General features: G+C 44.3%; 1 protein-coding gene and 1 non-coding gene across 4 annotated transcripts in view; both read left to right on the top strand.

Annotated features, from left to right (window-relative positions):
- Ide (insulin degrading enzyme) overlaps positions 1-25,301 on the top strand; it is a 97,298-nt gene that overhangs the window by 5,635 nt on the left and 66,362 nt on the right. For 2 of the 3 annotated variants that reach the window (XM_028882892.2, XM_028882891.2), the window contains exon 2: positions 24,786-24,970. In XM_028882892.2, the coding sequence (XP_028738725.1) occupies positions 24,786-24,970 (185 nt within the window). Of the gene's footprint in view, positions 1-19,039; positions 19,231-24,785; positions 24,971-25,301 lie in introns of those variants that run through there. The other variant, XM_037206552.1, reaches the window with a different exon arrangement.
- LOC114702479 lies at positions 16,260-16,363 on the top strand. The gene has a single exon (XR_003735997.1). It is a non-coding gene; the product is annotated as a U6 spliceosomal RNA (small nuclear RNA).

The raw sequence follows: 25,301 nt of genomic DNA, 5'->3' as shown, positions 1-25,301 counted from the left end.
GCATCAGCCGGCACAATAGTAAGGGTCATAGCAGTCTCACCGGAGTGTGGCAGGAGTTTGGTAGGAGCTTCATTTACTTCTCTTTCCATTCCACTGATTGTATTTTAAGTCTCCTAGACGCACACCCAGAGAATCGGCCTGTTTTCCAGCCAGGCTGCCAAGGCCAGGACACTTTCTTTCCATAGTGGTAGGTCTAGGTGTGCTGGGCTCTGGAACCTTGACGAGGCCTTCAGTCTGCCATTACTGTTTTCTGCTTGTTGGGCCATTATTTGTGCTCATTAATTGAGTATCCATATTGTTTTGATTGTCCACAATTGCTCAGCATTGTGAGGGTTGCAGAGATAATCGGTCATAAATCCTGTCCCCAAGGAGCTTTCAGTTATAAATAATGGATAATTATATTCCTTTGCTTCTGTTACTTTATTAAACATCTCCATTTTTATGCTTTGTTGCTTCTTCCAATTTATTTTTAAAAGTATTTAAGTTTTTTTTTTTTTTTTTTTTTTCTTAAAATCACATCTCTGGGGGTTGGAAAGACGGCTCAGCGGTTAAGAGCACTGACTGCTCTTCCAGAGGACCCGGGTTCAATTCTCAGCAACCACATGGCAGCTTACAACTGTCTGTAACTCTAGTAACTCTAGTTCTGGGTTATCTAATACCCTCACAGACATACATGTATGACAAACACCAATGCACATAAAATAGAAATAAATCATTTAAAAAAGATCCTATCTGTTTCCTTTCTTTCAAAGTAGAACTCACAAAATTCTCTTTAAATTTTTGTGTATATGTGGCTGTGTGTATGTGTGGAAGTCAGAGGACAAATATGTGGAATTGATTCTGTCTTTCCACCTTTATATGGGGTTTCCAGAAATTGAACTCAGGTCCTCAGGCTCTGAGCTATTTAACTGACGCCACAAAATTCTTTTTTTTTTTTTTTAAAAGATTTATTTATTTATTATGTATACAGAAGAGGGTGCCAGATCTCATTACAGATGGTTGTAAGCCACCATGTGGGTGCTGGGAATTGAACTCAGGTCCTTTGGAAGAGCAGTCAGTGCTCTTAACTTCTGAGCCATCTCTCCAGCCCCACAAAATTCTTTATTAAAAAATTATTTTATTATTATTCTCTCTGTGTAGCTCTGGCTGTCCTGGAACTCACTATGTAGACCAGGCTGGCTTTGAACTCACAAAGATCCTCCTGCCCCTGGTTCCTGAGTGCTGCCACCATGCTCCATATTTTAATTTTTAATTGTATATATATGTATGTGTGTATGTGCACTGAGAACATAAGAGTCAAACCAACTATAAACTTTGGATGAATGGGTATAGTTGGTAGACTTACACATAGAAGACACGGGATTAGCAAAGGCTGAAGGAAGTAGGAAAACCCATAACATCATTGAGAGACCGAAGATTTTTTACCCCATAGGAAGCAAATATACATGACTTTCAGTGATGATGTGACAATGATGACAATGTGGAAGCTAGCTTTTTAGATGATCTCTTTGTTCTTAGAAACACAATTTGAAATTCAAATAGACATCAAAGTAATGCAAATAGGGGCTAAGGATGTACCTTAGTTGGTGGAGGGCTTGCCTATCATGAATGAGGCTGTGGGTTTGATTCCTGGTACTGGGCAGGATGGGGTCAGGGATGGATGAATATGAATGGAGCTAGGTGCAGTGGCCCACACCTGTAGTCCCAGCTACTTTGATGGATGAGGTGTGAGGATAACTTGAGTCCAGGAATTCTAGACTGGGGTGGGCTACATAGATACTTGATACGCATACACTCGGAAGTGTAAATGACAAGGATAAGGAGACTCATTCGATGACGTGGGAAAGAAGATCCAGCAGCCTATAATGACCGATTGGGCGTGTAGGGGTGGAGCCGAAGGTCTTGGAATTAATGACTTTAAGATGAGTGCTGCCTGAGCCTAGACTAGGAGGGACAATCAGGGTAGAGAAGACACCAGAGACTGAGCTGCAGACTGTGGGAAGAAGGCCATTCAGGTGAGACGTTGGTCCTGTCTGGCAGGTGGCTGGTTTTCCCAAGGCATGCCAAGAGAACAGGTTGGTCAGGTATGGCAGTGGGACACAGTGGCACAGTCTTGGAGGCACATCAGAGCTGGCTTTTGCCTTCAGGAAGTTGGATGGCACAGGGCTTCTCAGGAGAGTGGACAGGACTGGGCAGCCTTTAATCACGTAGCAAGGGAAATAAAATGAAGGTCTAGTTCATTCCTATGTAGTAGGGGAAGGGATCAAAGTTAGGTTAGTGAGTTCTGAGCTACTGCTGAGATTCTTAAATTCGCTCTGCTTAAGGATCAGAAATGGATGTAGAAGACCCTCTTAGACTGACCTCAGATGTAAGCGAAAGAGATCCAGCTGTAAGGCTCTTGCTGTTCTTGGTAATGTTTTTGTTCCCGTTTGCCCCTCCTATCCCCAGGCAGGACTTCTCTGTGTAGCCCTGGCTGTCCTGGAACACACTCTGTAGACCAGGCTATCTCGAATTCAAGAGATCCACCTGCCTCTGCCTCCCAAGTGCTGGGATTAAAGGTGTGCACCACTGCCCAGCTGTTCTTGGTAATATTAACCATGAAGATTTAGTGGTTAATATTTGTTGAGTGCGTTTTACACGTTATGCATTTCCATGTTTTAGATGAATTTCTTAACAGTCTTATTAAATGAGAAACACAGAGCCAGATATAGGGGTGAAGGCCATAGAGATCAGGAAATAGTGAGAGCCACCAGCTAACCTTACTCGCCATGCCGCTGCTGTAGCTTCCCAAGAGAACCAAACGCTTGTTCCCGTCTAACCTGCGCCTTTATTGCCTTGCTGTTCTGCCTTCTCTTTGGCTCTTAGCCCAGCCACCACATTTCCTCATCACTGCCTGTCTATACAGACCTTCCGGTCTCTATGGTTGGTACTGGGATTAAAGGCATGTGTCACCACCCTTGGCTGTGTCCTTGACCACACCGAGACTCTGCCTGCCATGTGATCGGGATTTTAAGGGTGTGTGCTACCACCACCTGACTTTTGTTTATGGATGACTATGTCCTCCGATCTCCAGGCAAACTCTATTTATTAACATACAAATAAAGTATCACCACAGTGTGTAGTTTAGTGGCCACAGGAATCCTGCAACAGAGTAGTGTTGTTAATCTTCCTTTCTATATAAGGAGATTGACGCTCAGTTGTTCAATGGCACACAGTAAGTGGTTCAGCCGGATATGAATTCAGCTGGGCTCATTCAGGAATCTCAGGGATTAGCTGTTATTACATCACTTCCCTGAAGGTAGCTTGGCATCTCTAGTGGGTGCTAGAACCATTTGTATGACTGGACTTTAGTTAGAGTGTCTAAGCTGATTTCTTAGAATGGATGTAGAGTTGAGAGTATGAACATGCATGGTTACACAGAAAATGTTTATGTAGAGATATAGATGGTAGATGACCTTGTGGAACACTGGCCTTTAGAAATACAGAGGAAACAAATTTGGAGAGGTGGGAATTCACAGAACAGAAGATGATGTCAGAAGTTGAATGGTTAGATGTGCTCAGTCAAAAAGGTTTGAGGAGAAATAGAATATTGAGGGAAAAAAAAGACCATTTTGTTGGTCATTGGCAAACAGTAAGGGACGGAAGCCAAGTGTTGTGGGGTCAGACACAATTATTCTGAAAAGCAAAAATCGAGGTATTAAGTTTGGAAAAATCACATCTGGGAAAGAGCAGGCCTAAGCAAAGACAAGGAGAATAAAGGTGTCTGTAAGTGGCATGAAGGAAGAAGCTAGTGGGGGATAAAAGCCCAGGAAAAAGAAGGGGAAAAGGAGACGTGGAGATGTTAGAAGTAAAAACGTTAGCGTTATATGTTAATAACGAGAAGAGGTTGCTGGGTGTGGTGACTCAGGCCTGTAATCCCAGCAGTTAGGAGGTGGAGGAAGAAGGAGCAGGAGTTGGAAGGCAGACCAGCCTGGCCTACCTGAGACTGTGTCTCAAAACAAGCTAGCGAGACGGGGAGGGAGGGAGGAGGGAGGGATGGATGGAGGTGTTTCTGTTTCTCAGTTCTGCCATTTTCCTCGTGTTGTTGCGTATTCCGGCAGCCGGGAGTTTTTAAGGAATGCTACCAGTCCAGGGTCCTGCAGTGAGCACGTCAGCTCAGCTTTGTAGGAAACCTGGTTTTGGGACATGAGTTCTGTTTGGGGCAGGAGCTCGGAAGGAGCAAGGGCCACCTCTAGTCTATCCCCAGTACCTAGCACAGCGCTTATTAGCACGTGTAGGACTCCACTAAGTATTGTAATGTGTCTGTCTCGAGTTCTGGGTGCTCTGAATTAGAAGAGTTTATTTTATTTATTTATTTATTTAGTTAGTTAGTTAGTTTTAATAAGTCAGAGTCTTCCTATGTAGCTGTGCCTGGCCTTGTACTTACTATGTAGCCCAGGCTGACTTTCGAACCTGAGACCTTCCTGCCTCAGCCTTTCCAGTACTGGGATCATAAGTGTAAGCCACCACACGTGGCTTGTATTAGAACATTTCCATGAGTGTTCACCAGGTTCTTGGTCACAGGAAGAGTTGAGGCGTAGTTACCTGTTGGTGCTGGCACCTCAGCCACACAGTTGTCTCTCCTTGGCCAGCCGCCTTTCTGCTACCTCTTGATTTTATCTGGCTCTAGAGCCTCAGCCTGACTTGTCTGTGGATGTTGGAAAGCTCCTGAGGCTGTGGATGCTATGGTATTTAGTCTCTGAAGTCGCTGAGCACACAGTGTGGGCCTGAGGGCTCTTGGCCCTTGAGCTGGCCGTTGTCTTCGTCACAGCGCTCCTGTGCAGAGGCGGGTAGTTGCTCTTTGGACTGGTGGAAGAATTCGTGCTGTTCTGAATAAGCGTGTTCCATGGAGGAAGGAGGAAGAGAGGCACCAGGTGACATTTACAAGGTTGAGTAATTTGTGTGGGCCTGTAAAGTTTGGGCTCAGTGACAGTCCTTAGAACATGATGCTTCAGGGCACACAGGCTTGGGGAAAAAGCTGGACCTCTATTCCTGTTGTTGAGTAGGAAAAAGGAGAAATAAGAGGCGGACCGTAGGAAAGGCCAAGTTTTAAAGTCTAGTTTTCACCACGGCATTGCTTACGAATGAACCCAGGGTCAAGTGCTGTGTGTCACTGGGCTATGTCACCAGCTGAGTTCTGTTTTTCAGAATGGTGACTGTAGTTAATAATAACAACAACATACTGTATGTTTCAAAATTGCTCAGAAAGTAAAATTCAAATGCTTTTTTTTGGTTTTTTTTCAAGACGGTTTCTCTGTGTAGCTTTGCGCCTTTCCTGGATCTCGCTCTGTAGACCAGGCTGGCCTCAAACTCACAAAGATCTGCCTGCCTCTCCCTCCCGAGTGCTGGGATTAAAGGTGTGTGCCACTACTGCCTGGCTTACTTTTATCAATTTAACAGTTTGTTATAAACTTATTTTTCCCTTTGTTATCTTTTGGGGAAATACTTTAAAACGATTTAAATACATTAAGAAAAATTAAATTATTTATTTGTTTGCTTGTTTTTGAGGTAGTCTCAATATGTGGTCTATGCTGGCTGTGTGTGTGTGTCCGTCTGCTGAGTAACTGTGTGGAGGCCAAAGGTTGATGCTGAACATCGTCCTGAATTGTTCTCCACCCCCCTTTTTTTTTTTTTTTTTTTGAGACAGGGTCTCTCTTAATGTGGAGCTTACTGATTCGGCTAGACTGGCTGGCCAGCTGACTCTGGGAATCCATCTGTTTTTGCCCCTTGCTCCTTACCCCTTCACCCCAGCATAGGGTTATACATGAGTGCCACCGTGCCTGGCCTTTATGTGGGTGTCGAGGTTCAGACTCAAGTCTTTGTGCTCACACTGCAGGCACTTTACCTACTAAACCGACTCCTCAGCCCCTGGTCTTGATTTATCATCCTCCTGTCTCAGCCTCCTGGGAGCTACTACTGTAGCAGTGTGGCACCCCGCTCTACTTTGTTCCTTTATTTATCTTCAGTATACATTTATGATATGCTGTTTTACACAGTGGTTTTCTTGTGTGTGTGTGTGTGTGTGTGTGTGTGTGTGTGTGTGTGTGTGTGTGTGTGTGAGTGTGTGTGTGTGTGTGTGTGTGTGTGTGTATGTATGTGTGTACATATTCACGTGTGTGCCTTGGTTTGCATGTATAGTGTGGAGTCTTCCTCCATTGCTCTTCACCTTACTTTCTGAGATGGGATGTCTCACTGAATCGGAGGAGCACACGCTTCCCAAGACTAGCTGGGCAGCAAGCTCCAGGGAGCCTCTGCTGCCTCTGCAGTACTAGGGTTACAGGGGCACGCCACCAGGCCCCGTCTTTCCTGTGGATGCTGGGGATCTGAACTCAGCCCCTCATGCCTGCATAGCAAACACTTTATCACATGAGACATTTCTCCAGGTCCCCGCAGAGGTTTCTGTCTAGGCATTTTCTGAAACAGGGGCTTATGTAGCCCTAGCTAGTGCCACACTTGCTATGTATTAGAGGGTGACCTTGAGCTCCTGGCCCTCTTGTACCTGTCTCCTGAGTGCTGAGATTATAGCATGTGTCACCATGCTTGGCTAGTTTTAATCATTATTGTTATTATTTAATGTAATACTTACTGTTTTAAATATGGACATTGGGATATCCATTGAATATCTCATCATTTTGTTAGCACTTTATTATTTTTTTGTCCCCAAGATGTTTTAGGTTTATTTGATACTTTCCTATTCTAGTCATCAACCATTTCTCCAAGGAGCCATGACTGATTTTAGTAGAGAAGCCAAAGTTAGAAAGCAAGTTTGTGGTGCTATATGTACTCTTTGCTACTTAGGGAGGGAAGAGCCAGGGCCCTGGGTCTTCAGTGGACAGGATGAAGGTAGGAAGTTTATGTATACAAATACATATCCTGTATGTGGATCAATAAATGTTGCTGCATATGTTTATTCATGTACATGCATATGTATTCAGGTGTGTAAATAGAAACACATATACATACAGACATGTTTACATCTGTATTTATTTCTGTATCTACCTGTATACTGAAAACTACAAGACCACACAGACAGCTCCAGTGAATCACAAGGTTAATTTTGGCTTTTATTCTTTGCATATTTGTAACTCTTTTTCCTGATGTGAGGACCCTGGTTCTCACTGTCCTACATACCCTCATGTACTGTGCCCCGCCTCTGGCCAACGCCTGTCTCATCACTGCTGGCACATCCTTGCCTGGGAAGTTGTTCCTCCGGCTCTTGGCACTCCACACCGCAGATGAATGAATGATTGCCCTGTTTATTCCTAACCTTTGTTAGGAGCTTTGGCCGACATTTGCAGTTGTTCTTGAAGGTTCTCCTTGGGTACAACTCTGCACCTGACTCAAGCTTTGTCTCTCCTGTTGGGCTGCGAAGGATGAGGTGCTGTCCTTGTTCCACTGAGGGATGCAGCTATTACAAGGCTCAAGTTCCTTATTTTAAATACCCTTGCCAGGCAGTGATGGTACATACCTTTAATCCTAGCACTCAGTAGGCAGAGGCAGGCAGATCTTTGTGAGTTCAAGGATAGCCTGGGTGGGCTACAGAGTGAGTTCCAGGATAGCCTGGGCTACACAGAGAAACCCTGTCTTGAAAAACCAAAGAGAAAAAAAAAGAGAGAGAAGTTGAAAATAGAGCTTCAAGTCCTACCTCTGCATGCTGTCATCATAATTCAGGGTGCAGACTGAAGACGGGGATGGGTATCCTTGAAACATTACTATCTTGCTTTTTTTTCTCTGTGAATTAGCCTTGTTGTGATATGGACAGTCCTAGTTAGCAAAAACAAGTTCAGTTTGGGGCATATAAATTCAGTGAGCAGAGAACAGTGCCTTCCAGTCCAGTAAGCTTGGCTTTTCAAAGATTATGTCCTGTAAAGAGCAGTACAAAGAGCAAAGAGGGCCTGCTGTCCCATTACCCGTAGATACCCATCCTTCCAGAACTGTATAGTCTATTGGTAAGTTAGATTAGCGATGTGGTTAAGACATGGTGCTTGATGTCTAAAGATTTGGGTTTGATTCCCAGTCCTCCTGTCTAAAGCCTATAGATTTAGCCAAGTAACTTCCCTGAGGTCTCATTTCCCAGGATCTATCTAACTGGTTCATTGAATGTGTGTCCTTACAAAAGCATATGTGCTGTGCAAGATCCTGACTGAACAGCATCAGGAAGGGCCAGTCCATAACATGCTTCTAAGGGGTCACTGTGCCTTTTTAAGGTCACCCTGTATTTGTGCCCTAGATGGCTCATTCCAGGACAAGTTCCTATACATCTTCTTTTTTTTCTCTTTCCTTCATGCTCAGTTTTCTTCCTTTTCTTCTAAGCCTTTTCTGGTTTAGATGTAGGTTGGTAGGTAGATTGGAGTTTATGATAGCGAATGCATTTTGATGAGGCTCTCTCCTGGTCTTAAGTGTATAGAATTGGTTGTAATGATTCTCATTCATTATTTTGGGGCAGTAATTGGAACTGTAAAGGAGAACCTTTCATCCTCAGCATTGCTGACATTTTGGGCGAGATAATCCTGTGCTGTGGAGCTGTCATGAGCACTGCAGATGCTTAGCAGCACCCCTGGCCTCAGTACCCTTCATTTGTGACAGTCGAAAATGTCTCCAAACACTGTCAGATGTCCTCTGGGGGAGGGGGTGAAATTGTCAACTGATGAAAACTACCGACTCTAAATGTTGCCTCCCTCATAGCAATTATACAGGAATAATTAGTTACCTGCCTTCTTGATAGTCTGCCCGGTGATGTTTTGACCTCTGGAGATGATAGTATACGATTGGAATTTGCACGAGCCTGTCCTAAGATGCCAGTAATGACACAGTGGTTACTGAGGCAGCCTGCTTGCATCTCACCCTTACAGGACCACAATAACAAAGATGATTCGAATAATAAGGCTGCCATTTGTTGATGGCTTGTGTGTGCCGGCAGTGCCCCAGGGAAGTTTAGTTCAGTGTGTTTACTGGAGAAAACCTGTGAAATCTGCCCAAGTCTGGTGCAGCATGTGCCTGTCAATTTAATAACCCAAGTGAACATTTTATTTGACTTTTGAGATGAGAAAGTCCAATTACAAAGGAGTCCAGTAGTATCCCAGATCTGAGGAACAAAGAGATCCCATCTGTTAACGATGAAATATAAATATGACTACTAAACTATGCTAAGAGTGGTCAGTGGATTTTTCTTAACCAGCATTATCTGAGGTGGGCAGAGGTGCGTGACAACCAGGGTGTACGTAGTGTTCAAATGAGCCTCAAGAGATAAATCCTCTGCACAGAATGTGAGGATTTATGATTTGCTCTCTGTGGTGGTCTGTTTTGAGAGAATTTGTTACAGGCCAATAACTGATTTGGATTAATCTTTAGAAACTGAGACATCAGTCTTTAAGCTGCCTTGTTGTTTTGGGTTCATGGAACATCTGTAAAGAAAGATAATTCATGTGTGCATGTTAAGTGCGAATTTAAAGAAATATAACTTTATATGATATTCTTTTAAAAATAAAGGAGCTGTGTAATTTTTTTTTGTTTTTGTTTTTTGAGATAGGGTTTCTCTGTGTTGACCTAGCTGTCTTGGAACTTCTGTGTAGGGCAGGCTGGCCTCGAATTCAGAGATCTACCTGCCTCTGCCTCCCTAGTGCTGGGATTAATGGTATGTGCCACCACTGCCCAGCTGAATCTGTATCATTAAAATTCTGATGGTCTGATATAAAGGTTGGAAAATATTTATTTTATGTGTATGAGTATTTTGTTTGAGTGTATGTATGTGCACTGCATGCATGCCTGATGCCTACAGAGGCCAGGAGAGGCTGTCAGATACCTTGGAACTGGAATTACAGACAGTTGTAAGCGACCATGTGGGTTCTGGCAACTGAACCCCAGTCCCCTGGAAGAGCAGCAAGTGCTCTTAACTGTTGGACCATCTCTCTGGCATCTACAGGTTGAAAAATTTGAGGTGGGAGTTTATCCAACGTTTTATCCTTTGGGAGGCTGGAGAGTTGGTTCATTCAGTGAAGTGCCTGCTCTGTTGGCCTGAGGGAGGACCTGAGTGCTGATCCCTGGCGACCCCGTAACTGGGACCCAGCACTGACAGGACTGTGGAGACAGGCAGATCACCGGGGCTCACTGGCCAGCCATCCTAGCTGCTTCGATGATCACCAGGTGCAGTGAAAGACCACGCCATTAAGTAATAGTAATAATAATAGGAGGGGGAGTAGTTTGGCTTTTCATTCTTATTACATTTAGTGCTTGTCATTCAGTTGTTTTTGGAGAATATCAAGGCTTTTGCTTTTGCTTTGTTTGTTTGCTTTTTGTGGTACTAGTAGTTAAACTAGAGCTTTGCACATACTAGACAAATCCTCTACAGCCTGAGCTATATCTTACCCTTATTTTTAAATCTTTAGTTGGAGTTTAAAGTAAGTAATTACTAGAAGCTAGTTTTTGAACCAGGAGTAACAATGAGTAAAAATATTTAGTATTCTTTACTTTCTTGTGGTGTCCCTGCTGTCCATGCTGTCCTGTGATGTCCTGTACTGTCCTGTGGTGTCCTGTGGTGTCCCTGCTGTCCTGTGGTGTCCATGCTGTCCTGTGGTGTCCTGTGGTGTCCATGCTGTCCTGTGGTGTCCTGTGGTGTCCATGCTGTCCTGTGGTGTCCTGTGGTGTCCATGCTGTCCTGTGCTGTACTGTGGTGTCCATGCTGTCCTGTGGTGTCCTGTGGTGTCCATGCTGTCCTGTGCTGTCCTGTGGTGTCCCTGCTGTCCTGTGGTGTCCATGGTGTCCTGTGGTGTCCCTGCTGTCCTGTGCTGTCCATGCTGTCCTGTGGTGTCCATGCTGTCCTGTGGTGTCCCTGCTGTCCTGTGCTGTCCTGTGGTGTCCCTGCTGTCCTGTGCTGTCCCTGCTGTCCTGTGCTGTCCATGCTGTCCTGTGGTGTCCCTGCTGTCCTGTGGTGCCATGCTGTCCTTATATAGGCCTCTTTGTCTTTTTAAGATTGTTATTGTCACTTATTGTTTGAAATAGAGTCTCACTGTGTGTACCTGGCTGTTCTGGAACTTTCTGTGTAGACCAGGCTGGCCTCAAATGCAAAGAGATCCACCTGCCTCTGCCTCCTGAGTGAGTGCTGGGATTAAAAGTAATGCACCACTATGTCTAGTCCCGTGCCGTGTCTCCTCCCAGCCCCCCCCCTCCCGCTCAAGATCTTGCTCTGTACCCTGGGTGGCCTTAAACTCATGGTCCTCCTGTATCAGCCTTCCAAGTGCTGGGGTTCCAGGCACCAAGCTCAGTTGGGTTTCCTGTTTCTTGTGTTCAAGATAGCATCAACAGAAGTAGTTGTCACAGGACAAAAGCAGAAAAGGTTAGAATGATTATTGTCACAGTAATTAGGCTATTATTTCTTAGTCTTTTCAAATTAGAATATTGTTAAGGTTTTCAGGATGACTTTTGATGATTGCTATTTATAATGTTAGTAATTAATTTTATTTTACAAAAGGACTTTTGATTGTAATATAATACATGTTTTGCATGATGTGGTTTTACAAACTGAACATACCTGTATAACCAGCACATGACCAGAAGGACTTCCTTGTGATCCTTTAATTACTGTGCCTCCCCAAGGTAATAGCCTTCCAGATGAACATATAGCTTGATTTGTTTTCATGCTTGATATACATGCAAGTATATAGCATTTATTCCTGTATCCAGCCTTTTTCTTTTCTTTGTTTTTTTTGGAGGGGGGGTTTCAAGACAGGGTTTCTCTGTGTAGCTTTGTGCCTTTCCTGGAACTCACTCTGTAGCCTAGGCTGGCCTCGAACTCACAGAGATCCGCCTGCCTCTGCCTCCTTAGTGCTGGGATTAAAGGCGTGCGCCACCACTGCCCAGCAGTGTCCAGCCTTTTTCACTCGACCTTGTATTAGTGAGGTCATCCCAACTGTTGTGTTTTGTTTTCTTATTGTTATATGTTAACTCACTTGTGTGATTGAACCACAGTATCTCTCTCTCTCTCTTTTTTTTTCCCCCGAGACAGGGTTTCTTTGTGTAACAGTCCTAGCTGTTCTGGAGCTCGATTTGCAGACCAGGCTGGCCTTGCACTCACAGAAATCTACTTGCCTCTGCCTCCTAAGTGCCACCACTCTTGGCCACAATATATCTCTTTATAGCCACTGAGCATTATCATATATATAGTTTGCACTATTATAAATAGTGCTACTATGCTAATGCTGTGGAGATAAGATGCATTTATTTTGAATATATATCTAATAGTGGAATTGTTAGTTCACAGTGTCAACATTATTATATAGTGATTGGTTGTTTTTCTTTATCTTTTTTTTTTTAGATTTATTTATTTATTATGTATACAGCATGTATAACTGCAGGCCAGAAGAGGGCACCAGATCTTATTACAGGTGGTTGTGAGCCACCATGTAGTTGCTGGGAATTGAACTCAGGACCTCTGGAAGAGCAGCCAGTGTTCTTAACCTCTGAGCCATCTCTCCAGCCCCCTTACTTTATCTTTTTTAGCCAGGGTCTCACTCTGTAGTCCAGGCCAGTCTTGAACTTGTAATCCTTCTGCCCCATACTCTGGAGGGCTGGGATAATAGGGCGAATCGCTGTGTTTGTAGTAATGGTTTTTGAAGATGACTGTATGGATTTGTGTTCCCGTATCAGTGTATGAGTTCGGGTGCCCGTGTGGCTTCACTGATACTTGATATTTGCCGTCATCTTCTGCTGTCCATTCTGGTGGCTATGCAGTAGAATTTTAGAGGGTCTGTGGGGAAAACTAACTAAAAGTTTGGAGCTCCTTGTAGCTGCCACATCAACCCCTGCTGTCACCAGAGCCTTAATGTCACCCTGTATGCAGCAGCGCACTCTTGGACAGGCATAATCTGCACTCAGGATCAGCAAGCACTCCTGGCGATGGACGATGCCTGGAGATGCTCAGCCCAGGGTGCTCGTGCCTCTGCAGTTCCGGTTCTGGTCTCCCCCACGGCCCTTCGCCATACGTACAAGTGCGACTCTGTGATTTCGTGTGTCTGTTCCTGGTTGAAGGCTATGCCAGTTTGCCATGGCCCGTTATGCCCTCCGCGGGGGTGGAGTTTTCACTAGATTCCTGGTGGTTTCCCATGAGCACAGTCCTGTTAGCTGGTCATTTTTCTCCCCTGCTATGTGTTCTGTTTCTTTTTCTTGCTTTCTTGGACTGTTTAGCACTACCAGGATAGGGTTGAACAGAAATGACATCTTGTTCTGGGGCTGAGGGTACTACATTATTTCAGCATTATGTTATCGGGGACTATGGGGGTCCAGCCCCTCGATAGTCTCCTCCCAGGGTCCGGGAAGAATCTACAACCAGCTGATAATTAATCTTTGATGAAATGAAATGAATCTATGTACACGAAACTCCTTAGTCCATAATATATTTTATTATTCTGTGACAGTTATAAGCTTATGTTCTGCTCTCATATTTAGGTCATCTTTTTAGCCTGACATCTCTCTACACTTGTCTGCGATCCCCTCTAAGTTCTATCTTAATTCCTTCATCTAGTTCTGTCCCTTCTAGGTTCTCATCTATCTAGTTCTTTCCCCTATCAGCTCCTCTCCCGTCTCCTTCTTTCTCATCTGGCTCTTCCTCATCTTGTTCTTCCCCATCTGGCTCTTCCTCATCTTCCATCTCGTTCCTCTAGTCCTCTCTTTTAGCTCTTCAATCTAGTTCTTCCCCATCTCAGTTCATTCCTCTCAAGTTCTTACCCATTTAGTTCTTCCATTCTCTTTTCTCTTTTCCTCTTGTGCCCTGGAAGTCCTGGTATATAAAAGGGAGGGTCCGAGCTAAATTGTGTAAAGCTATTGACGTCCACCTCTCCTAGGTGGTGTCCTCTTGTGGAATTTACCGTAAGTCAGGAGACTTGTATGTGGGCTGTTACCATTGTTAGTCCATCTGGGACTAACAATGGGCGCCCACCTGGGTGGTGTTTCCTGTAGTCCTTGAAAGTGGCCAAGGGAGATAGATAATCTGATTCCAGAGAAAGCCTTTCCTGAGGCTGTTCTCCAAATACCTGGAATGTGTATGTCCAGAGAGTGATCAGTCTACACTGTTTGTTAGTCCTTCTTAGGGGAAAGTCAATTGGAAAAACTATGAAGGCACACATGATTTTCATAACAGAAGACAGCTGATATATAACAAGCCAAGTAACACCAAAAACTCCTTGGGATTTGGCTTCCTCTGGAGGAATTCCCTGATTCCTCCAGGTAGTGACTTTGCCATAACCAGCTGAGTTCTTATGATATATTCCTGTGGCCCGCAGCATTATGTGAGATCATTGCTCTAGTTTTTAGTAAATGTTCTTTTTTAGATGAAGGAATGTTTATAAAAAAAAACTTGTATTATGTATATGTGTGTATCTGAGTGTGGATTTGTACACCTGAGTACAGTATGGAGGCCAGAAGAAGGTGTGCAATCCCTTGGAGCTGGAGTTACAGGTGGTTAGGAGCCACCCGACATCAATCCTGGGACCCAAACACATGTCCTCTGTAAGAGCAGTATGTCCTCTTAACTGCTGAGCCAGCTCTTCACAGAGAAACTCTGTCTTGAAAAGCCAAAAAAAAAAAAAAAAAAAAAAGGTCATTATTGGTTTCATATAGTTAAGTACTTATTCTTATTTACCAAGGTGATTGTGATTCTTCTTTTTTTTCTGTTTGTGTGGTTTCATGCATACTTTTGAAAACATGTCACACACAAACCAATTGTATAATTGTTTTCATACAAGATGTTCTTTGCAATTTCTCTGTTGTATATTTCCTTTAAAAAAAACCATACTTTATAGCAATACAATTTACATATTAAATAACTATAATAGAATGATTTTAAGTAGGTTTTTGTTTTTGGTTTTTATTTTTTGAGACAAGATTTCTCCATGTAGTTTTGATGCCTGTCCTGGATCTTGCTCTGTAGACCAGGCTGGCCTCGAACTCACAGAGATCCACCTGGCTCTGCCTCCCAAGTCCTGGCATTAAAGGCGTGCGCTACCACTGCCCAGCTTAAGTAGTTTTAAAAACTAACAAAGAAAAAGGAAAACTTTCAGGGTTAAAAAAAAAACCTTCTCCCAAAAGTGAATTTAAAATTAATAATTCTTTTCCTATATGGGTCAGTGTAATAAATGTATTCAGTGACTAGTCATACCTAATTCCTGTTGCACTAATGCTCAGTGGAATTAGAAAGAGAGCCCAGCTTTCGAAATCACTGCCTGAATGCAACACCACATGTTGGATTCTTTTGGAATGTAAAAATGATTCTCACTCCTTCAGTTACCAAAGCTGAATTCACAGATCCACCATGGAAATAAAAGAAAACTATGTTGGAGTTGGAACTAGGAGAAAAATAGCTTTATGTACTCTGTGACTCGTGTGTTCTTTGCTTTTTTCTTTTATGAGATGGTCTTGTGTATCCCAGGTTTGCTTGGCACCCACTGTGTATCAGACAATGACTTGAACTTCTGATCCTCCTGAATGCTGGCAGCATACCTGTTTATTGGTGCTGGGGACTGAACCCAGGGCTTCCTGCCTGGTAGGCAAGCATTCTACCAACTGGGCTACACCCTCAGCCCGTATTTTCCTTTTTTATGGGGAGTGTATTATGAGAAGGTTTTCATCTCAGGGACTCTGTTGGCAGACTCAGAATGTTCTTCTAGGATCCTTCCACTGCCTGCCTTTGCTTTATAGAGAGGAGAAGAATCCTAAAGCTTTCCTTGGAGCTGTTGTTTTGACTCACATTATTTTATTATTTGGCATCATTAGAAAGGAGAATGGGGGTCAAGGAAGGACTGTGAGGTGGTAGCTATGACAAGGCAAGCCAGCATGATGTCTCTAGGAACCACCTACCGTCCCTCCCCTTCCCACGCTTCCTCTTTCTCTGTAGTTCCTGCTTTGCCACAAGTCAGCTACCTGACCTACTGCAGTTGGGCAAGTTACTTAATCACTGGTTTTGTTTCTTCTTGGGGACAGGAAGGCAACTGTCCCAGTAGCCATGAACCACTGTGTGAGGAAAATGAGAAGATTAAATGAGCAGTTTACAAAACAGTGTTAACAAAAATGGGAGTGATTGTTAGGACTAGGTTTGTACAATGGTATCTCACATTTTGTAATAACCTGAAGACTGTGCAGAGGGTGTTTGTGAAGAAGACTGTGCAGAGGGGTACTTGTGATGAAGATGCTTGTCCCTCCTGTAACTACACCTCTTAAAAACCCTGTGCTAAGTACTCACTTTGGCAGCACAGATACTAAAATTGGAACGATAAAGAGATTAGCATGGCCCCTGCGCAAGGATGACATGCAAATTCGTGAAGCGTTCCATATTTTTTTTGGATTTAGCTCAGTGGTAGAGTGCTTGCCTAGCAAGTGCAAGACCCTGAGTTCTGTCCTCAGCTCTGGAAAACAAAAGCAAAAACAGAAACAAAAAATCCTGTACTAAGCCGGGCAGTGGTGGCACATGCCTTTAATCCCAACACTCGGGAGGCAGAGCCAGGCGGATCTCTGTGAGTTCAAGGCCAGCCTGGTCTATAGAGCTAGATCCAGGACAGGAGCCAAAACTACACAGAGAAACCCTGTCTCGAAAAGCCAAAACAAAACAAAACCAAACAACAACAACCAAAAAACCCCTCTATGCTAAGAGCTGTAACTGCAAGAGGCATAAAGAGGCACTTTGGGTCATTTGCTTAAACTTTATAAAGTCCCTGAAGGTGTTCCCTGTTAACCATCTCACATTGGGAATTAACAGCTCTTGATAAGCGGCACCTGAACTGGTAGAGAACTGATCTTTAAAGGGCTGTTGCCATAGGGTCCCTTTAAATTGCAGCCACCCTAATTCATTTAAGGGTTCAGTTGTTGATCATAAACTCTTTTTCCAGAGGGCCAGGCACAGAGTGAGAACAGTTAGGCTTCTGCCTAGAACAAGGGCACAGTTTCCAACTGTGGGCGATGTGACGCACCCCACAGGGTCTTAGTCTAACCCTGCTTTCTTGAGCTAGCTTCTTTATGAACCGAAGAGAACCTGCCCCTAAGACAGAAGGGCCCTGATGGTGTCCTGAGACACCCTGCTGTTTTTTAGATCAAGTAGCACTTACTTGATAACTGTGGTCCTAACATAAGTTAGTGTGTTGAGGGAGGCCTCGTAGACTCCCCACACTACCAGGAACGCTCTGCTCTGCTTCCAGCGGGGAGCAGGGGTGTTTTGGGCTGTGTCTCTGAGTGCTCACCCCTGTGCCCTTCCTCTGTGTTCAGGAGTGTTGTAAGATCCGAATTCCATTTACGGTTTTGGGAGTGGATGGGTGGACTCCACAGAGGGAGGTTTAGATTTATAAACATAACTATTAGTATGATCACTTACCTGTTCAGGTTTACAGCTCATTATTCCTAAACCGGTTTTAACTCAAATCTTGTGCAGTGCAACAGGGTGGGAAGAAAGCCAGAAGCAAAGTAAACTTTCCCAATCTATTAAACTTAACGACACATGAGAAAGACTGTAAAAGGTCATCTGAATAAAAGACTATTTACATAGTAAGATTTTAGGAGCAGTAAAATCACATTCAATTTAAGAGATATTAGAAACTTCATAAAGCATAAATCTGTCTGTTTCTAGTCTTATAAATCACAGCCTGCCTTCTGTGGACCACACCGATCCACTCCCCAAACCGCATGCATACTCCTGGGGGCCAGCAAGATGGACGCAGCAGGTAAAGGGACTTACCACCCATCCCAAGGACCTGAGCCGACTCCCTCAAACTATCCTTTGACTTCCACACACAAAAATCGATAAAAATGTTATATAAAATTAAAATTCTTAAAATTAAAAAAATTTAAATTCTAAAAAACTTGGTACAGGGATTTGGAAATGACTTTCTAGTATGCACATTTACTTTGGAAAAAATATGAAATCCAGGCCTTCACACGTTTCACTTCATAACTTACTTTTTTTTTTTTTTTTTTTTTTTTTTTTGGTTTTTCAAGACAGGGTTTCTCTGTGTAGCTTTGCGCCTTTTCCTGGAACTTACTCTGTAGGCCAGGCTGGCCTTGAACTCACAGAGATCCACCTGCCTCTACCTCCCAAGTGCTGGGATTACAGGCGTGCACTGCCGCCACCACCCAGCCATAGTCTTGCTTGTGGTTGGTTTTGGTTTGCAGCGCTAGGGATAGAAGCAGAGCCTGGCACGTGCCGAGCTCCTGGTTGGTCACCGAGCTCCATGCCGGCCGGTGACTTTCGGGTGGAGGGTCTGGTTACATGCAGTTTGAAGGACACCACGCTTCAGGGGTGTCCCGCTTTTTTCCGTCAAGAGGCCTGGCTTCCTTCTTCCCTTGGACTCTGATTGTCCCCATCTCTCTTCTCCTAAACTGGGGCAGGTACTGCCTTTCCTTACTTCATTGTGCCGCCAGACAAGCCGTCACCAACTTCAAAGAGAAACTACTTTTCTGTCTGCCTGGTACCCGCCTGCGTCCTGCACAGCAAGGGCTCTGGTGTCCTTATCTTTGTGGTGGATGGATGTACATCCATGTGGTGCCCGGGCCCGGGCCTTCATGGGCCTCCTGAGATGTTTGTTGGATGTGGGGGTAGGCCGAGGCCCACCCCAGCAGGGTGTGAGTTGTGATGGTAAGTTTTGGTGAAATGATTTTGGGTATTGACTGACTCTCCCTGAGCCTCCACTTCTGGGGATCTTGTGAAAATGCAGAGTAGTTCTGTGGTGAACTCGGATATTTTCCATCTATTCAAGCTCCCAGGAGGAGCCAGCACTCCCAATTCTCCAGTTACAAAAGACTAAAGAGTAAGGTTGGCTTTTGTGAGTAGTTTAAAATTCTGAAGAAAATCGCAAACATTTCTAAACATGCCTCAGTTTACAGAATGCTGGGTGATGACAGTCTGTACCTTAGGAAGTTTCCAACATATGGTAATATCCCTAAAGTTGACAGCAATTTTATTGCTCCTACAATTTTGACTTTGACAAGTTAAAAATACCAAATAAACGTCTGGGAAAGCATGTGAGTTAGCATTTGCTCCTCATCTAAAACACGGGGATGCTTGCTTGTTGAAGACGAGGCTTATGCTAATGAGGAAGCCGAGATAGAGAGTCATGTGATCTCCCGTGTATAAATATAAGTGCACAGACAGACAGGCAAGCTGTTGATGACTCCATCATCAGAGGAGGCGTTCCCAGTCGTTCCCCAGTTCTCCAGAAGGTAAGCATCAACTCTGGAGAGAGGGCTGGTAATACGCTGTCTGTAAATGAGTCCTTCTGAAACGTTGCTTATGTTTCCTTTTTTCTTTTTTACTTCCCCGGAAAGCCTTGGTATTTGACATGCAGCACTGTTAGTTGGGAACTTTTACTCTTCTCGATTCTGTGTAAAATGTCTAAAAGTAGTTGCATTGGTTTTTGTGTGTAACTTAGAGGATAAGTTTGTCTCTCTCTTCTCGGCTACACAAGGGGTATGAATCAGGCCCAGCTTCAGTGTCCAGATGCTTACAGCCATGTCTGTGATGGACTCCAGTCGTTGAGAACTAGTGTTTGCAGTCCTCTGCTACCAGTCCCTGGGCATCCCTGCTTCTACCTTCTGTTTTACTGTGTGTGCAGCTTGAAATAGGATCTTGATACACAACCCAGCTGGCCTCTAACCCTTGTTCATCTGCTTTGGCCTCCTGGTTATTAGGATTCCAAGTGCCTGGCACAGCTTAAACATTTTTTTTTTTCTATAAAATCTGGACAGGGGAAGTTGAAAACCTGCAAGAAGTGTAGTATATATTGCTCATAGCTGAATTGGCCATTTTTATATAATGAGGTAGGTTTTGTTTTTTATTTATTTATTTATTTTGAGACAAGATACCAAGCAGGTTGGCCTCAGATTCCAAACAGCTTCTTATGTGTCTGAGAATGACCTCCTACTCCTGATCCTCCTGTGGCCGCCTCCGGGAAGCTGGGTTTACAGGCTTACATGCTTCCTCCCCTGGCTTCTAACAGTTGACCCTCCAGAGGATTACAGTTTATATAATCAAAGGGGGCTGAATCTCGCCTTCTACAACTGGTGTGCACTGAGGGAAGTCTGCGAGTCGTCGTCATCGTATTTCAAGTCGTTTGTAATCCTTGGGCCTCCTAAAGTGAACCACCTGGGCCAAGCTTAGTGGCAGATGCTCGTGTAAATGATGGTAGTGTAAGTAAAAATCCTGTAAGGTTAGCTCCCACTTAGTGAAAAGCTTCACCAGAAGCGTGGGCTCTCCCCGAAGTGGAGCCTTGCTGGGCAGGCTGAGGCACATTGTGCGCGCCGAGCTGCTTATTACCACATTTATTTATTTGTTTTGTTGGGTGACAGTGTCTTACTGTGTAGCCCTGCCTGGCCTGGAACTATATGTAGACCAGGCTAGCTTCAAAGTCACAGAGATCTGCATGCCTGTGTTTCCCAAGTGCTAGGGTGAAAGGGATGCACGAGCGTGCATGTCTCCCATCCTCCTTCCCTCTCCCCCTTCCTTTTTCTTTAGGGTGGTGGTTTGGTAGCATAGGATGTCTAATTAGCGTATTATCTCCACTATTATATGTCTTTCTCTCTTTTTCGGATACACAGTCTTGCTGTGTAGCCCAGGCTGACCTGGGACTTGCTATGTAACCAAGGATAGCCTCAAACTCAGTATCCTCCTGCCTCGCCCTCTCAAGTACTGAGAGAGCAAGACTACCTGCCATGTGACTGATTTAACATTATGCTGCCACTAGGTTGGAACTCAGTTTCCCCTCACTGGGCTGGGGAGCCCCTAATGCCGGGCATTGCATGACGGGGAAGGCACCTACCACCTAGCCACACTCCTAACCCTTGAGTTCTTTTTGCTTGTTTAGGCGTTTCTGAGATTGGGTGGTGAGTGGGAGGGGGTTGGGGGTATAGTGTGTGGGGGGAGGTGTCTTGGTATCTAACCTCTGCTGCTCTTCTGAATCTCCAGCCTCAGTGTGATGTCTTCATAGGCGCATGCCACCACGCCTTCCTGGAAAGTAACAGTTTGAAATGGTGATTCCATATTGAACTCAAAGTTTTTGAAACAATGTACTGAAGGCATTTGCTACTTCTAAACAAATTTGTCATTTGAGAATTCCCCACTGGTACCTAAGCTTCTTTGTGCCCTTATTTGAAGTCTTAGAGTTTTCTGTTACCCTGAGGTGTATGTTTTTGTCACAAACATTGGTTTTTAGATTTTTGCATTCAGATTTTCATCTTTCTTTAACAATAAAATTGCCTTGTGGCTACTGATAGGAAATAGTTGTTAGTAATGGCATTTCACTGGGACATGGTGGAACATGCTGGTGCCTGCTTGAAATCCCATCACTTGAGAGTAAAGACCAACAGATCAGGAATTCACTGTCATCATCAGCTACATTTTCTAGTTTGAGGCCAGCCTGGGCTACAGGAAACACTGTTAAAAACACACATATAACCCATTACCAAAGCAGGCATCTCACTTTCAAATTACTGCCCTTGATTTCCCCGCCAAATGTCCCAAAATGTCGGGGTGTGTGTGTGTGTGTAGAAGCTAGAGGTTGATGTCGAGTGTGTTCTTTAGTCACTTCCACCTTATTTTATCCATTTGTGTAGATGTGTGAGGGTAAGTGTGTGCCATGGCACACACGTAGAGTCAGGACAACAACTTGCAGAGGTTGGTGTGCCCTGGGCTCCAGGGATTGAACTTCGGTTGGTTTGGTGGCAAGCACCCTTCTCTGCTGAGCCGTCTGTCCAGCTCCCACCCAAGCTTGCTCACTGAGGCAAGGTCTCCTGGTCAGACCCAGAGTTCCTACTATGACTAGTCTTGCTAGCCAGCTTGCTCTGGAGATCCTCTGGCTCTCCTGTAGAGCCCGGGATTATAGGAGCATTACCTCACCCTCCTGCGTTTACGTGGGTTCTGAGGATCTGGTCCCCATACTGATGTGGCAGGTGTTTGATCACAGCCCCCTCCCAAACCCTTGTCTTGAGGTGCTAACACAGTATTTTATCCCGAATGATGGCTGCTGGTCATGGGGTTCTGGGTGTCCTCCTATCTCTGCATCTGCAGTGCTGGCTCAGAGTGAGCGGCAGCATCCAGCCTCTGCATTGGAGCCGGGATATGAATTAGGTTCCTCATGCTCATGCAGCAGGCATTTTATAGACTTACGACATCGCCCTGGTCCCAGCTTTGTATTTTGTTGTTGTTGTTGTTGTAATGATTTCAGTCTGTCTGTCTGTCTGTCTTCTGTCTCTGTTGTCCATATGCACATCCATGCACCACATCTGTACCTGGTTCCTGCAGAGTCCGGAAGAGGTCATTGGGTGGACTAGAGTTCTAATAGCCTGTTGTGAGATGCCATGTGGGTGCTGGGAATGGAACCCCCAGCTCTTCTGGAAGAGCAACCAGGGCTCTTAACCTCTGAGCCATCTCTCCAGCCCCTACTTTGTTTTTTAAAGAAAGTATTTGTACTCTAAACAGGGCAAAATCATTAGCACTGCCTGTATAAAGCATGATATGGCTTAAATTTTTTATTTGTCTTATATGTGTGCTTTGCCGCACGTTTTTGTGCACCGCGGTGTGCCCAGTGCCTCTGAAGACTAGACGAGGGCTTATCTTCTGAAACTAGAGTTACAGATGGATGTGAGCCACCACACGGGTCCTGGGAACCCAACCTGGGTCCTCTGCAAGACCAAGTTCTCTTAACCACTGAGCCATCTCTCTAGGCCTGCATCGTGTGATTTTTAAAACCAGTATTATAATATAGTATTGATCTTTAAAATTCCAAATATCAGTCGAGCATGGTGGTGCACACCTGTAATCTTAATTCTTGGGAGACTGAGGCAAGAGAATAGTGAATTTGAGGATATCTTGGGCTGTATAAAGAGAAAACCCAGCCAAACAAAATCTAAATATTATTTCTGAAAAAAAAAAAATATATATATATATATATATATGACTGTGTTAATAGCAAATCTCTTTGGTTTACCAACTTTTAATTCTGATTACCTACATAATTATATATAATTTCAGAGAGGAAGGCATTCTGTTAAAAATCAGGCTAGACTTTTCTCCTAATGCTTTGAGGCTCCCTTCCCATTTTAGTGTGTATGCATGCTTTGCATATGGGTGGGCACATGTGTGTTGTATGGGAGCCCAAGTTTGATGTCAGCAATCTTCCTTGATTATTCTTCCATTTTAATTGGAGTGAGGAGGTCTCTCCATCAAACCCAGATTTCCCATGTGACTAGTCTTGCTAACCAGTTTGATCTGGGGATCTCCGGTCTCCACCTTCAGAGAGCTGGAATTACAGGTGAGCCACCTCACCCTCCTGACATTTACGTGGGTTCTGAGGCTCTGAACTCATGTCCTCATGAATGAGTTATGTAGCAAGTGCGTAGCCATCGAGTCATCTCCCAAAACCATGTCTTGAGGTTTTTATTACGATATTTTGTCACAATGTTTATGCTCCCTGTGGTTTGCCTTTAGGTCTGGCTATTGGTCATTTAATTGTTTTTTATTGTCATAATATGGATGGTCTAGCTCAGCGCCTTAGGCATACTAGGCCAGTGTTCTACCTCTGAGCTACATCAGCAGCCCTGGCTGTCATCAGTCTTCAAAGATCTACCTTTGTCTTCTAAGAAGCCAGGCTACCAGCGTAGGTTCATTCTTCTCTGTAGTTTCAGATGTGTTTTCAGCTTTACCTGATTCCTATATGAACTGGCCAATATTTGAGGTTTAATATTTTGTCTGTTAAGCAGTTCCTAGTTAGACAAAAGTACCATCTATCCTGCTCTAAAACAAAACAAAACAAAACAAAACAAAACAAAGCTCTGGAAGCCCTTCATTGTACCAACCCCAACAAACACCCTATGGGATCCCATTTGCTGATGGTTCTTTTTCTATCACTGTCTCTGGCCTTCCTGGAGAAGAAAGGAAAGACCTGCCAGAGGAAGCCCTTTGCTTCTTTGGAAAGTGCTTGGGGATTGAACCTACGGCTTCACATATGCTAGGCAAGCATTCTGCCATTGAGCTATAGCCCCAGCCCGAGGAAACCCTTTGGAAGATAAGGTGTCTAGACTGTTCATGCCGTGGCGGTCAGCACTTTAGCAGATTACAAAAATCTCTTGGGGTCTTCCTGACTTTTCATTTGTTTCACACCCTGGCTTTTGTTGCTTTCATAAGGCAGCTTGTTTGTCTTGTTTTCAAATATTTCACAGCATGAAATGGAGGTTATTCTGCATGCTCGGAGCACACATATGTTAGACTCAGACGATCCTGTTCAGCCGTATCTTGGAATCCATCAGGCTGAGCAATTTGGCTGATTCAGTATGGATTTTTACACAATCTCTCACCTTACTCTCTAGCAGATACCTTTGCAGTGTATATATATGGACGTAGTTATTGGTGATGGAAAACCCATTACTGACCAGCTCATGGTCCAGCCATCCTGTCAAGTCCCCATTGAAGTGCTTATCTAGATAAAAAAGTGGCAGCACAGAACAACATTGTTAGTGCTTGTCTGGAGAGTGAGGGGTGAGGTGGAGAGGAGGAGGCTACATCCTGTAAGTAGCCTGTAAACCATTTTCTTCAGGGCTCATTGGGAAAGCAAGCTTAGCTGTGTGTGAGTCCGTTCGGCCCTCAGCAGCAGACGCTGCACCGGCAGACACTGCCCCAGGTGTTCTGGTGGTTTTCTGTGGTTTTGGATGGTGTTATAGGAATTTGCTTGATGTTCTTTCTTTCAAGAGCAGTCACTGTACAACAACTATCCTTTTCTTTCCAGTTTCCAAAGAAAGACTTACAGCAAGATGAGCAATCCGGCTATCCAGAGAATAGAAGACCAAATCGTCAAGTCTCCTGAAGACAAGCGAGAGTATCGTGGGCTGGAGCTGGCCAATGGCATCAAAGTGCTTCTCATCAGTGACCCCACCACGGACAAGTCATCGGCGGCACTCGACGTGCACATAGGTACAGTTAGTCTCCTGGGTGATGATCCAGTGGCAGCAGCATTTGATAGAAGGTGCCATGTGCATAAGGACCCAATAGTTACCACATTTATGTTTTTTCTTATTCTGTCTTTGTATAATTTTTGGTGTTTGTTTTGGTTTTGTTTTTGAGATAGGATCTCACTCTGTAGCCTAGGCAACCTAAAATTCACTGTGTTGCCCCTGTTGACCTTTAATTTGTTATGCTCCTCCTGCCTCTCAAGTGCTGGAGTTACAGACATAAGCCACCATGCCTGTCTGTGGTAGTGAGATAGGTCTCACTACTAGCCCAGGCTGGCCTGGACACATCTAAT

This window comes from Peromyscus leucopus, chromosome 1 (genome assembly GCF_004664715.2).
Source record: "Peromyscus leucopus breed LL Stock chromosome 1, UCI_PerLeu_2.1, whole genome shotgun sequence".
Lineage (NCBI taxonomy): Eukaryota > Metazoa > Chordata > Mammalia > Rodentia > Cricetidae > Peromyscus > Peromyscus leucopus.
This window is presented reverse-complemented; position numbering and strand designations above follow the sequence as displayed.